Source organism: Mesitornis unicolor, unplaced genomic scaffold (genome assembly GCF_000695765.1).
Source record: "Mesitornis unicolor isolate BGI_N332 unplaced genomic scaffold, ASM69576v1 scaffold46238, whole genome shotgun sequence".
In the NCBI taxonomy this organism is placed as follows: Eukaryota; Metazoa; Chordata; class Aves; order Mesitornithiformes; family Mesitornithidae; genus Mesitornis; species Mesitornis unicolor.
In genome coordinates, this window is record NW_010202045.1 from 1 (window position 1) to 13,105 (window position 13,105).

Consider the following 13,105-nt stretch of genomic DNA (forward strand, 5'->3'; position numbering starts at 1 on the left):
AAGGGCCCCCGAGCTTTGCCCCCGGGGCTGGGCCGCTGGGCGGGACCGCAGCGGCATCGTCGGCGCTGCGGGGTCCCTGTGCTGCCTCACGACTCTGGGGAGGGAGGGGGGCCGAGCCACCGCGAACCGGAGAGGGGCTTGGATTTTACAAATTCCGTGTAAAATAATTGCAGTAATACCCGTCTCTTAGGTACCAAGAAGTGGCTGGGGGGGGGGGAGGGGGGGGGAGGAAGGAGGTTGAACTGCTTTCTGATGTAGCCTACTTCGTCCTCACCACTCTGTCAGGTAATGGGCCTAATAACTGCCCCGATAGCGCTTCCTCTGACAGCGGGAAAATGAGCTGTCCTGGACTGGTTGTTGGTGACCAACTGGAATGAGACTGCCTGACTGTGAACTTCTTTAATTTGCGGGTTTGTTTGTTTTTCTATGCCTTTGTTAAATACAAAATCACTAAACTGTCAGAAGGTTGAGTTGAAATGCAGCATTTTATCAACTCAGATAAAGCAAAAGTCCTTATTCAAAAAGGGATGCATGCCACTTATGAAAAAGTATCCCTGCTGTAAGCCCTAAAACCATTGCAGACACTGATGCTACAGATGCTGGTGGAAACGTAACACTCAGCTCATTTAACACCAGAAAATGCAACTATTTCTGCAACTCCAAATCCTGATGTGTTCTGACCTGAGCAGCCTGTCCCCAGTGCTCAGCCATACAGAGAATGACACTGCAATTGCCATCTTACCCTGCTTGTTTTAGGTTATCAGACTCTGGGCGAAGAGTACGTTAACATTGTTCAAGTTGACTCAACCAAGAAGAGGGTACCTTCATTTCCTCGACGGGCCATCTTAATTTCTCTTCACACCGTAGTACCCTATTTCTTAGAAAAGGGATTACTGCATCTGGAACATGAGTTGCAGACAGAAGCTGGCGAGCCCAGGACCTCACAAAGCAACCCAGCACTTGGCTTGTCCAGTAGGACCTTAATACGACACTGGGTACAGAAACAAGTTGGGGAGCTTACGGAGCAGCAGAAGAAAACAGTCTTACAAATTGTGTATGTTCTTAAACAGTGCATACCTTTGCTTCGTCGACTACATCTGGCAGTATTCTACATAAGTGGCACTTTTTATCACCTGTCTAAAAGACTCACAGGAATCACATATGTAAGTAGATGGATTTCTAGTATATCTATCTATCTAATGTTTGAAGATGGTGTGCACTGTGGCAGTTTGGCCTCTTTTGGGATTTTTGAGATGCCATGTGTGTAAAAGGGAAACAATTTGGCTGTAGGTGATTATAACATGGGCAGAGCAGACTGCATGAGGGGGGAAATTTATAGTATTATGTAGAGGGGTTATGAACTGCAGCAGTCAAAAGGTTATGGATAATAAATGTGAGTGCACTATCAGAAGTTAATACCCTATGTAGCTTCAGAACACTATCTAGCCCAGTCTGTCTTCTACAAATACAGAAGTGGCTTAATAAATCCATGGGAAATACTTAATATAGCTTTGAACAAAAATCAGTACACGTTTATGTAGCATCTTTCCATATGAAGAGCTTAATTTTACATGGTGTTTTCAGTATGTTTCCAAAAACATAGCCTCTGGCTCAGAAATGTGTGCAGACAGAAAACTCCTCAACAGTTCCCAACATCAATGTGGAAAAGAGGTGTCTGACTATTTGCTCAGAGCTACATAGCAAAACCAAACTGATGAGAAGCAGCAAGTTTGATGGACACACAGACAACTGGAGACAACTGATCCTTGCACAAACAGCAGTTAAATGTGGTCTGACTGAATGAGGTGCATCCAGGACACATTAGATCCTGAGGGACAGCAGGTTGATAAATCCTAGAAAGATGTCAATGTTTTGGACAGAAATGAGAATCCCAAATCAGGAGTTTATTGATGTGGGCAGGGGGGAACCTAGTTTTGTAAAACCACAGTAACAAAACATCTCTCTGTGAATTATGTAGCTGCACTTCGGAGGACCGCAAGGAGAAGATCAGAGTATTCGATCAAGTTACAAATTTCTTGGAATAATTTCACTCATCCATCTTCTTCTGACAATTGGTGTTCAGATGTACAGCTTCAGACAGAAGCAGAGAGCAAGGCAGGAATGGAAACTGCACCGCAACCTAGCTCATCAGAAGTATGATGATTTTTACTTCCTAGGAAAGAGGTGGAAGCAATGGCGGGAAATGTAATGGTTTTGGGAAAAGGGATAAATACACCAGAGTCACACTTTGACTTAAGTCAGAACCTTATGTAATGTAACTTTTGATGCATTCTTCACTGTTTTAAGCATCTCTTAGATTTCATGCTTTGGCTTTCATGTTTTTGAGATCTTCACAAAAAGGGTTAATACTTGAAGATGGGGTTAACTTCAGGATTGTGTTGTCAAATATTTCTGGCAAGCAGGCTAAGTACAATTAAGTAATATATAGCTATGTTAATTAGAAATATGACCAATGAAAAGACTGCTGGGCGCCACTCCCGCTGCACTTTGTGTCTGGAGGAACGGAGACACACAACAGCCACACCTTGTGGCCACCTCTTCTGCTGGGAATGCATCACGGCGTGGTGTAACACCAGGGTAAGTACAGAAGGACAAATGGAGGCTGGAAAGGGTAAACAAGAGGAAATTTCTACTTGAAAATACCTATCAGCTTAGGTGTTGAAATAAAACCCTTTCTCTCACTAAGGCACCCAAAATCCCCACACGAGAGTTTACCAGGACCTATATATTTTATTAGAACAAAATGACTGCATTACACAGATGAGGTAAATAAGGTGAGCAATTTTCTGTCCCAACCACTGAAAGGCAATTGGAATCCTGTGGCAGTCAGACATGGAGATAATTCCTTGATCTACAGAGCTAGGCTGTAATTCTGACTGCAAAGAAACATCAAAAGTGATAATGCTCTGAAGATTTCTTCACCTGATTACCAGTGAAAAGGAATAAATTAAGTTACAACCAAACTGAACTAGCTCTTAGGCATGGTATTTTAAACTTGGATTTTGCTCTGGATTAGTGAAATACAACAGAATTTTCATCCATTAAGGATTTTTATAGACATTGTGGAATAAGATGTTGTCTGTCTTCTCTAAAGAGTGAAAAATGCTTGCCAGAAAAAAGGCATCGAGTGTTACAAATAAAGCCTTCACCAGAGAGGCTATGTCAGTGCTAGAACTCAGGTGCATTACTGTGGCTGTTAGAAATTAGTAGTGTCATCTACTTACATTTTCCTACGCAAATAGTAGTATGGCTGTGGTGGAACAGAGTCAAGCAAATACAACTTCTCAGAGAATTTTCCCAAGATCCAACTTGCTCTTGACACTAAAGTCAGTATTGCCAAAGGCCTGCATTTAAATGCACTGAGGTTATACCTATGCAAGCTGTTAAGTTCTACTATAGATGCACCATTTGAAGACAAACTAGAATGCAGCTTGCACTGAGCTACTGCCTTCCTAGCACCACTCTGACACAAACCAGGAAACATCAAGAGTCACTTAGATTTGCTTGTAAAGACCTAGCCAAGGTTCATCAAGTCTTGCCTGAATTCTTCAGTACAGCGATTCAGTGTCTATCTAATTTCTTTTCTTTTTGTAGACAGAATGTCCACTGTGCAGAGAGAAGTTTCATCCTCAGAAACTGATCTACCTACGTCACTATCAACTGTGAAGAAAAAATCTATTCTGTTTCACAACAAGGGCCTCAGCTCTTGTACCCTTTATAAAGTCATCATACAGCTTGAGTTGGTCCAAGAAAAAGACTTAATTATGAAACAGGTAACTGCCTGTGTAAGGTGGCACTTCATTCCTGTTTTACCAAATAAATCTCTTTCTGCCTCCACCCTTCTGTTTCTTCTAACATGGTTCTTGGTCATATTAAAAATGTCTTTCTAAAAAAGTGCTTAACACAAATGTAATAGTTTTCTTCAGTTTGGACAATGAAAGATTTTAATCAGATTCTCATTCTCTAAATGTAATTGTGGATAATGAGTCTTACAACCTTTCATAGCATGTTTAAGGTATAAGTAAAATTCTATGATTTGTAAGACTCGCTCTCACCTGTAACATAGTGAGTCCCTACTGTAGACCTCAGGGGAAAAGGACAAAAGCTGCACACAAATCCTTAGTTTAACTGCAGTTCAAGTTCTGATGATGAACCTATGTCATGTACCACTCTTTTCATAACAAGGTTAACAATAAAGCAGGTTTCCTTGATTTGATAAACAGTGAATTTCCCTTAGATCAACAGAAGCAACAAATGGAAGCCCATTGTGATGCAGACTGCTCTGCACACTGATCAATTAATATTCAGTTTCCAGACTCAAAGCTTTTCTATTACTATTAGATATCAAGACTTTTCATCAGTTATCTTAGACATCTAGACTAAGCAACATAAGTATTGTGTCAAAGAAGCCCCAGTGTATATATAATAATAGAAACTAAGCTCAACTATAAAACCTGAGTTTTATAACACTCTGTGCTGTTTTCTGCAGTCTAACAGAGGGAAGAAGCTGACCAGCCACAAGACCCTCTCCCTTCTTTATGGCACTAGGGGTTCTTTCAGCTAAGACTATTTTAGAGTATAAAAGCAGGAGGGATTCAGCAGCACCACCTCATCAAGGTTTGTTCCCATAAATAATTAGTTCAGTTACACAAATATTGGGAGCAGCAGGGAAAAAGATTGTCAGTTGTTAATGTAGCTTGTCAGTCTTGCATGATAAAAAATGTACAACGTGAATTTATTTGATTTCTTTAAATACAGATGAGGAGAAAGAGCCAGATAATCCACTCTGTGAATCATGAGTTAGTTTCAGTAATTTTTTCACAAATGCCACTGAATAGGAACTTGGGGTGGCAGGGGGAGGTGCGCTTCCTTTAGATGGTTATTTGCACTGCGGAGATCCTGGTTAGTTAATAATTAAAATCTCCACGTCATCATAAAAACTCCAATAAAACTACTTCAACCTTTCATCATATCTGTAAATGGAAGAAAATAGTTGCTGGTAACTATGCTAACACTTCACCATCGCTGTACAAAAGTGATTTTCAGAGCTGCAGTATCATCCCTTTCTTACACCAGAAATTTTTCAGGCATTCCTCATCTGTTGAAAACTGTCAAGGCAACAGTGGAAGAAAAATGGTCCATATCACGAATCAGAACTTGAACACCTAAGGAAATCACTGCCTGATCACCTTACTAAGAATAGTATGGAAAAACACTTCAGTGCACATAAACCAAACAGGAGGCAGTCGATGACTGGAAGGTATCTGTGAAATTGTCAAGCCAAGTTTTTAGTGCATTCTGTAAGGGTAATTTCTCATTTTAAGTGATAAAAATAGAGCAAAGTTCAACAAAAAAGCCATTAAACTTGTCTGGCTGTTGCATGCTGAGAGTCAGCTAGAGAACTGTACCATTGTCCTAACACCATCTACAATCCATATTTGAAAATGTAGAGCATCTATGCCTACCTAAGAAAGAGAAGGCATTAATCTCAGCTGCCACTGAAGTCTGAAATTAAGTGTAGGTAAAAATACCTGCTTTGCAAGGAATGTCATTAACACTGTTTTTTAGTAGGAGTCACCCCAGTTGCTAATTTTAACATTAATACACATCGTATTTTTGACCCTGATTTGCCCATCTTATTCAGAAACTCCATCAAACCTGAAGACAGCTTCTTCAAGTCAGGGCTTCCAGACTTTTAGGCAATGAACTGCAAGCATCCATGACTGGTACTTGTAAGGCCCTTTCTGGATACTGTGAATTATTATTTCCGTAACTCTAAATGTTGACATTACTAGTTTTCACACTGCTAATAAAACAAATACGTGCAAACAAACAAAAAACATGTCAATGTGAACTAAAGCTACCTGTCATTTCCCCAGGATTACTGAAGGCTGAATTGCAGAGCTCCATGACTTCATTTGACAAAATCAGATGAAAGGGTTCCTACACACAATTTCCAATTAGGTGTCTGTTGAAGTTGCCACTGTTCTCCATTCAGACTCTTCAAAGAGCTAATCTTTCCTTACTTTCTGCAAGTCAGTGCTCCCTGAAGAGTTGAAAAAGGCATTGCAGGAAGATAAATTGAGTGTAACCATTATTGAAAAGGAGCCATAAATACTGTTAGATCAATGTATGTATATAAAGATAGAGAACAAGTAAAGGGGGACACTGTCTTTTAATAAATTTTGGAATTAAAAAGTCACTTAATAAAACTGCAGTTGTATCACAATGAAAAAGTTTACATGCAGGTCATTTATCTTTTTTTTTTTTCCTTCTTTCCCCATAGAAAAAGAAAAGCTGTGTTAAAACCCACACCGTTTGTCTGTTATGGCCAGTTTGGGCATATTCTGAAGGGGCTGCATGAAGACAGCTTAAATTAATCAAGAAACCCTTAAGTGTGAAAGAAAATCCAACTAATAACAATTAAAATATATATATTTATAATTCCAGGTCCTCAAAGGAAACTGTAATGAGAGTTCAAACAAAGTTTTGAGTCATCATGAAAAAGCCCAATTTTAGCATGTTAGGAGATGCAATGGTGAAACTGGCATTAAAACCCAACACAAATGAGTTACTTTAGAAGCTGCGTGAGTATTTTTTCCCTACTGCAATACCCATAATTTAGTAGATTTCTTATTCCTAGCTATATTTGTTTGGCTATAACTCAGTAATACCATGCATTTAGGAAACTGGCTTAAGTTCTGCATCTATTTAAGTCTACTGAATTTTTCTACGAAAATAGCACACAGCCATGAAGCAGAAAACAGCATCATGTGTGCCATCTTATATTTTTCCTCCACATACGTGCACAGCACTTCAGGGTGATATTGAGCAGGAGAACTACGTAAAAATATCCAACACCAAGCCATTAATCCCTCCAGTGCAATGGATCTTGAAAGAAATACATTATCCCAAATCCATGGGATTATCCAAAGTTTCTCCAACTTCTTACAAAAGATAATAAACTCAATGCAATTTGGTTAGAATGCCAGTTTCTTCAAGAAACTGATATTTCAGATAAAAATAGCAAGATCCTCTTAGAATGAAAATTCAACTGCTTTGTCATCACTCTGTTAATCGTTTTTTTTATGAAGAAAAAAGGCATTGTTACAATGGCTCAAAATCGTTCCTTTAGTTAGAAGTTGAATTGGTCAACGGGTTGATTGCATCTTCTAGCTAGCAAAGGTCTTTCCCACATCTTCTTTCCCTTTGTATTTCCTCTTGCCATGTGTGAAGGGTATATATCTGTACTTTATCATGTGCTGTAAAGAGAAAAGATCGATTTTTGAGGCAAGAACCTTAACTAATATTTACAAAAATGCTTTATAATACACATGGTAAATTACAAAGTCCTCTAGAAAGACAGTTCTTCAGTATTGTAAATGTAATGAAATAGCTAATCATACACCAGTTTATATCAAAATAGGGGTATAAGCCCAATCTTATAAATCTCGAATTTGATTATACCCCAAACCTCATAGTACAGTGAACATTACTGATCTTGATTACCTTGATTTGCCTCTTCATAGTGATACAAAATAGCATAATGAAGTACATCACAAGGATTGGCCAAAAAACAGGAACGTTGAAAGCCTCGAAGAATGTACATGCCATAGCAACCAAGATTCCTTTAGTGGCAGAGTGCCTTAAAAATAATAGTAACAATTAATCCTTCAACCCCAGCTACCAATAATTTTATGCAGGTATTTCTATTTTTCAAAAACAGAGCATGGGCAGATGGATCCACTCACCAGAATTTAAACTCTGGGAGCCTTCTAATGAAAGGCCGAAATTCTTCATTTTGTCTTGTAGGTAAGGAAGGACCATCGTCTGAAAAAGAACAGGAGAAAAAAATCCAAAACCATAAACCCCTTTACACTAATTGTCCACACTATTCAGACTCCAGGTTTTTTCTATTTTTTCCTCTTTAAAAAAAAAGGTAAAAACTTTCACTCTTACACATAGATCCCAATTGCAGTGGCTGTTGTAATGTAACTTAACACTGATTCCACCCCCCCCCCCCAAAAAAAGTAACAGAAACGAGTGCCAGAAACTTGAGCTAGTACGTGGAGAACTTAAGTCACATAAACCTTCCTTCAAAACACAAAACTAATACAATACAGAGTACGTTCAAGTCCTGAAAAAAGAGACAGACAAATTTTATATCAATTCCTGATGTCAAGTTGTAATAGATTTTTTTTTGCAAGTCTAAAAATACAATGCCATGCTAAAACTGCACATCTTTACAATATGTATCAGAAAAGGAGAGATGGAAATTTGACTGAGCTCAGAATTATCACAAAATGAACTGTTCATCATACCTGAATCTTCCATTAAAGAGGGGTCTACCTTTGGCGACAAGAAAGCTATGAAGAGATTTAGGTGGTAGATTCCCAAGGCATATGTCACAATGTACCAACCCTGAAGCAAGGAGGAAAAAAGAGCTAAGATTAAAGTCTTCCTAAAGACCATTTTCAGATACTGATTTTTCAACAAGATCAAACCACCACGTTTTTTGCATCCTTGAGAAGTGCTTTTGTACATCCTCATGTTAGCATGAAAAGTTTTCTGGATTTCTTAAAATATATTAAAAATTCTTGCTGTATAAAGCAAGCATTGTGACTCTATAAAAAGATTAAAACAACTTTATTAATTAATTTCATTTATTTGTGTACTGACAGATAATGAATGCAACAGTTTCCATTTAAAGCTACCTAAATACTGACTAAACTTGCTGCAATACAAATAAGCAAGAAAAAAAAAGTTAGCCTTTTTAAGCTACATGTTTTCTAAGTTATATTACTGTAAACCTAATATATTAATCAAAACAAGCCTTACAACATGACAGTAGTGCAAATCCCTCATTTAGTGATGGATAATCCGGTCTCTATGTTCAAGATGTAGACATCATAAAAGCAGCATAAAAGCTGTAAACAGCATAAACCCCATCACTTTAAAAATCATCTTTGCAAGCTTCAGTCTCTTAAATCTTTCTATTACTACCACCTGCACAGCTTTCACATTCAATCTGAAATCTTCAAGGTTTGAGAATGATAATTCTTAACTGAATTGCAGACTGGCATGAAAGAGGCATCTGATGAGTGCAGAAACTCTGCTGCTGGCCTGCAGTGACAAGAATGCTGAAAAAGCAATTCCTTACAGTTTGCATGACAGAAGGTAATCACTGGCTCCTGAACGTGTTGTTACACAGCTTTAAAAATGAACGTAAAAACTGAATTGCAACAGAGTTTTCAGAGGGTTATTATGTCATTTCATCAGAACCAATGGAGTATTTTCCCTGTTGCCATCAGATGAATATGAGCATTCGCCCATTCTCCGTTCTGAAGCAAGAATTTGAACATCAACAGGATGCCTTCTTTCTTCAGACCGATTTACCTTCTACTGTGTGCCAAATTATAGCATATGTAACTCCACAGTAATACCATACTTCAAAAACTCAACACAAAACCAGAACAGTAATGACATCTAAAACTACTTTAGCAGCAAATGCAGTTTTCTTACCTGCAGTAAATAAACTCTAATCATGTAGATAAAACTCAGACCCAAAGTTACAATCCATCGCACTGCAGTATATGGAGTAGATTTGTCTAACCAGGATTGGTAGATCTAGGAAGAAATACAAAGTGTATGTCTGTAAAACACATGATGCACAATTAATAATGTAGCATTAGAAACAGCAAGCATTTGTGAAGAGTATTTTGGGAAAGAGAGTCACATGAAACATTTGTTTTCTTTATTACAAATAAACAAATGTAAACATACAACCATTTGAAAAGTTCTGTATTCAAAAAAAAAAAATTCCCTAATGCTTACGGCATCGTAATTTCAATTTTCAATATTTTATGTGTTTACTTTCCTTAAGATGAATCTGACAAGAAATGTGAAGTCACTCCTCATTTTTTACAATAACAACGTATATTTTCACTGTGCAATGCCACATATACGCACATGAGATATTATGATATGATATCTATATTTAAAAGGCTTCAAAAGAAATCTGTTGAATAGATTTTAGCATTTCAGCAACATATGCAAAAAGTAATGAGTTTAAGAAGCTGCATTGAGACCTGCTTCTAATGGAGTCAGAAAAGCCCCACAGAAAACCAACCTGTCCAAGTCTTGAGAAAAATCTATAGACCACAGAAGGCTTTCCATGAACAGACTCACCAATGCTGTCCCCTTCTGACATGGTTGCTGTGGAAACAAAACATGACACATAGGTAACATTTGAATCAAAAACCTAAGCTCACTCAAGCTTTACAGTACATTACAGACCAGCATTTACATGTAAGATTATTTTGGACTGCCCTGTTTGAAACAATTATTTTTAATGAAGTGTTCTTAAAGAGAGGACATTTATTCCAAAATAAACTTAACTTCCAAAATAAACTGTCAAGACAGCAAAGAACAGGGTATTTTACAAAGGCAAGACAGGATCCAATCCATTTCAGGGAGGGAAAAACAGGCCCATACAGAAATGTAGAATGACCCCTGTTAAACATCTTCACCTTGAGAAGGCAGGAGCTGAGTTTTAACATCTAAGCATTGAGATATGAACTGCAGCACCACCCTCCCGTCACCTCAGTTTCTAAAGGCAAAGAACAAAACCAAAATAAATATATACATTTTTTTAAGAGCTGCTTAGGATTTTTAAACACTGAGTAACTGGATAGCGAAGAAGTTTAAGTTCAGGACTCTTGTACATGAGTGGTTACAGACAAAAAACCTGTACCAAACCGCTGCCCACTGCTAGCACGACTCCATGAGTTTCTCTGTCCCTTGAATAGGAAGAGCTTAGCAGCTGCACAAAAGCTTTGTGCATGAGCAAAACTGTATAGTAAAGGGGCCAGGATTCTGAACTCAGGTAAAAAAAATAACCAAGTGAATTATTTTTTAATCCATGCTTCTGCTACCAATTTAAGGTCTTTATATGTCTTTTCAGTTAAGCTCAACTATGTTTTACAGTTCACTTCAAGATATAAAACAAACAAAATAAAACAGATTCTAAACAGAAACATTTTTGCCACATCACCAAAAGCAATCCCTGACATTACTTCCTGGAGTCCTTGCCTGTGGGTGGGACTACATCACTCTGGGATAGTGGGAGTGCTTTCAGCCCTATATTAATATGGCTCAAGAGCCTCAGATGAAAATAGACATAGGAAACATTTCTAAATCAGAAACATGTAAATTATCTTAGATGCTGCAATACTGTGACTGCTGCAAAAAATAATTTGAGACCAAGGACAATCTGGGGAAGCACAGAACCTTAACATTGTAATACTTCTGTAAGCATCTGAAAATTACATCCTGTGGATTAATAAATAAGTAGAAAAAAAGGAGTCTTGCTACATTTCAGAAGATAAGGGGATTCATTACGAGGCTTCAGGAGCTTCAGTCCACTTTAATCCAAAAAGAAAATAAAATTTTAAAAATATAGCTATAAACTTTTTCATTACACTCAAGAGGAAGTAATTATTATTATGATTCTCCCCATTCACTGCACTGCAGAAGAAAGAAATTACTCAGCATTATTAGCTGAGCATAACTTTGTGCTTTATTTTGTTGTTTTTTTAAAATGTCCTGAAGTATCAAACCATAACAATAATATATTCAATCTATTGCTCAGATAGCAATTCTCTAAAGATCACGAACAAAAACTCTGATATTCTTAAAATTAATTTTATAGCTACATCCATAGCAAATACAGGCTACAAGTAGAGCTAACACTAAAATCTTGCAAACGTTAACCTGCACAGATCAAGTGAAGGACCACGTATGTAAGGCTACTGATGGCTTTACGATGAAGTGGACATTTTGCTCGGTGTAAAAAGTAATATTAGATGTGGTTATGTGTGATTGTTTTATCGTACACAGAGCTCTTCCACAGCAGACCAAGAAATACAACCAGCTAACACCGTCTGATTGACTGAGAAGAAACCTCTCACCGGCTCAGTTGAAGTAGCACAGACTGAAGTATCATCACGTGATATAGTTCAGAATTTAAGCTAGTATTTCTTATCACTATAGAAATTAAATAACATCTGTAATTAGACGATATGCAAGAAAACCTGTCTTTGGCATTGCTTTGAAAGCAATTTACAGTTAAGAACACAAGTCAGATCTCATTGGTTTAAGGGAATAATTAAATCTAAGCAGTAGCAATCCCTTTTTCATGACACAACATAAGACTTTGCTGTTCAGCCTAATGAGTTATGATAACCCTTCAGCCATTTCAGCAAAGCCAATAATCAGAGACACAAAGATTAATATAACAAACAATTTAATAGTTTGCTACTACCTGAATATAGACTGCTACCAAAATTTTTACAGAAACCATACTGAAACGTTTTTCTCTGCTGAAAAATACCAAGGAGGCAAATGCATGACCTTCAACAATTAGGCTTTTGCCACAACTGTTATGGTAATGTCATTACAAATAGCACTGCATCACCGAGTTCTTGACAATGACAGAACCTGAGGCAACGGACACTTAACATAAGCCTCACATCATCGCATACAGAGAGGTACAGAACTTTCACACAACTCTCTGATCATAATATAGGCTTTTCTTAAATTTAAAGTACAAATGAAGACACAGCAGTAACGTGGTTTTGCTAGTTCATACATGTTTCCTTATCTCGTAAAGGAAACGTCTTTGAAGAACAACACATTGAACTGATTTAACAACAGTGTGAATGGACAACCAGAGGAACATAACCCACTGGTGGTGCAAGCTGTAGGGTTTTTTTAATTCTAAAAATACGTTATTTAATTTTATCCATCCCAACAGCAGCCTGGTCTGTTAGAAACTCGCAGCAGTCTCAGCAGCAGCTGCACGGCACCTGCGCTCCTTGCATTCACCCGGAACCGGGGACTTCTCGTCCCCTGAGCTCTGCCTGCTACCAAACGCGGTGGGACAGCGGCAGTACGAGACACTTCAGCAAAAATCAAACCGCAGCAGGGTTGGCACCGCTTCGGCACACAGCCCCGAGCGAGAGGCCCTCGGGGCAAGAGCGGGGCCCGCTGAGGTGAGGAGCGGCCGGGAACAGCGTTAGGACAG

At 38.2% G+C, this 13,105-nt stretch overlaps 2 protein-coding genes across 5 annotated transcripts; one reads left to right on the forward strand and one right to left on the reverse strand.

Annotated features, from left to right (window-relative positions):
- Positions 1-190: 190 nt before the first annotated feature.
- Positions 191-3,856, forward strand: PEX10 (peroxisomal biogenesis factor 10; the record flags this gene model as incomplete). Its single annotated transcript, XM_010190282.1, has 5 exons — positions 191-285; positions 757-1,163; positions 1,979-2,154; positions 2,463-2,598; positions 3,616-3,856. Coding segments are annotated over 5 exons (886 nt in total), but the record flags the coding sequence as incomplete, so codon positions are not given.
- Positions 3,857-6,177: 2,321 nt separating this feature from the next.
- On the reverse strand, positions 6,178-10,636 carry RER1 (retention in endoplasmic reticulum sorting receptor 1). 4 transcript variants are annotated; one of them, XM_010190278.1, is made up of 7 exons: positions 10,551-10,636; positions 10,151-10,236; positions 9,544-9,648; positions 8,343-8,442; positions 7,773-7,851; positions 7,531-7,666; positions 6,178-7,283 (listed from the first exon to the last, which is right to left on the reverse strand). In XM_010190278.1, exons 2-7 carry the CDS (start codon positions 10,229-10,231, stop codon positions 7,194-7,196), a joined length of 591 nt encoding a protein of 196 aa, XP_010188580.1. In that variant the 5' UTR covers positions 10,232-10,236; positions 10,551-10,636; the 3' UTR covers positions 6,178-7,193. The 4 variants fall into 4 exon arrangements, with proteins under 4 accessions (XP_010188580.1, XP_010188579.1, XP_010188582.1 ...); XM_010190277.1 differs by lacking the exon at positions 10,551-10,636 and adding an exon at positions 10,464-10,488; XM_010190280.1 differs by lacking the exon at positions 10,151-10,236 and having other exon boundaries at positions 10,551-10,630.
- Between the last annotated feature and the right edge of the window lie 2,469 nt (positions 10,637-13,105).

Excerpts from the sequence above, each read along its gene's own strand:
- RER1 (XM_010190277.1), bottom strand. The coding sequence starts at position 10,488 with ATGGATTGGATCCTGTCTTGCCTTT. Across the intron at positions 7,852-8,342 it reads CTCTTTAATGGAAGATTCAG|ACGATGGTCCTTCCTTACCT; the intron begins GTATGATGAACA and ends GTTCTTTTTCAG. Across the intron at positions 7,667-7,772 it reads CTCCCAGAGTTTAAATTCTG|GCACTCTGCCACTAAAGGAA; the intron begins GTGAGTGGATCC and ends ATTATTTTTAAG.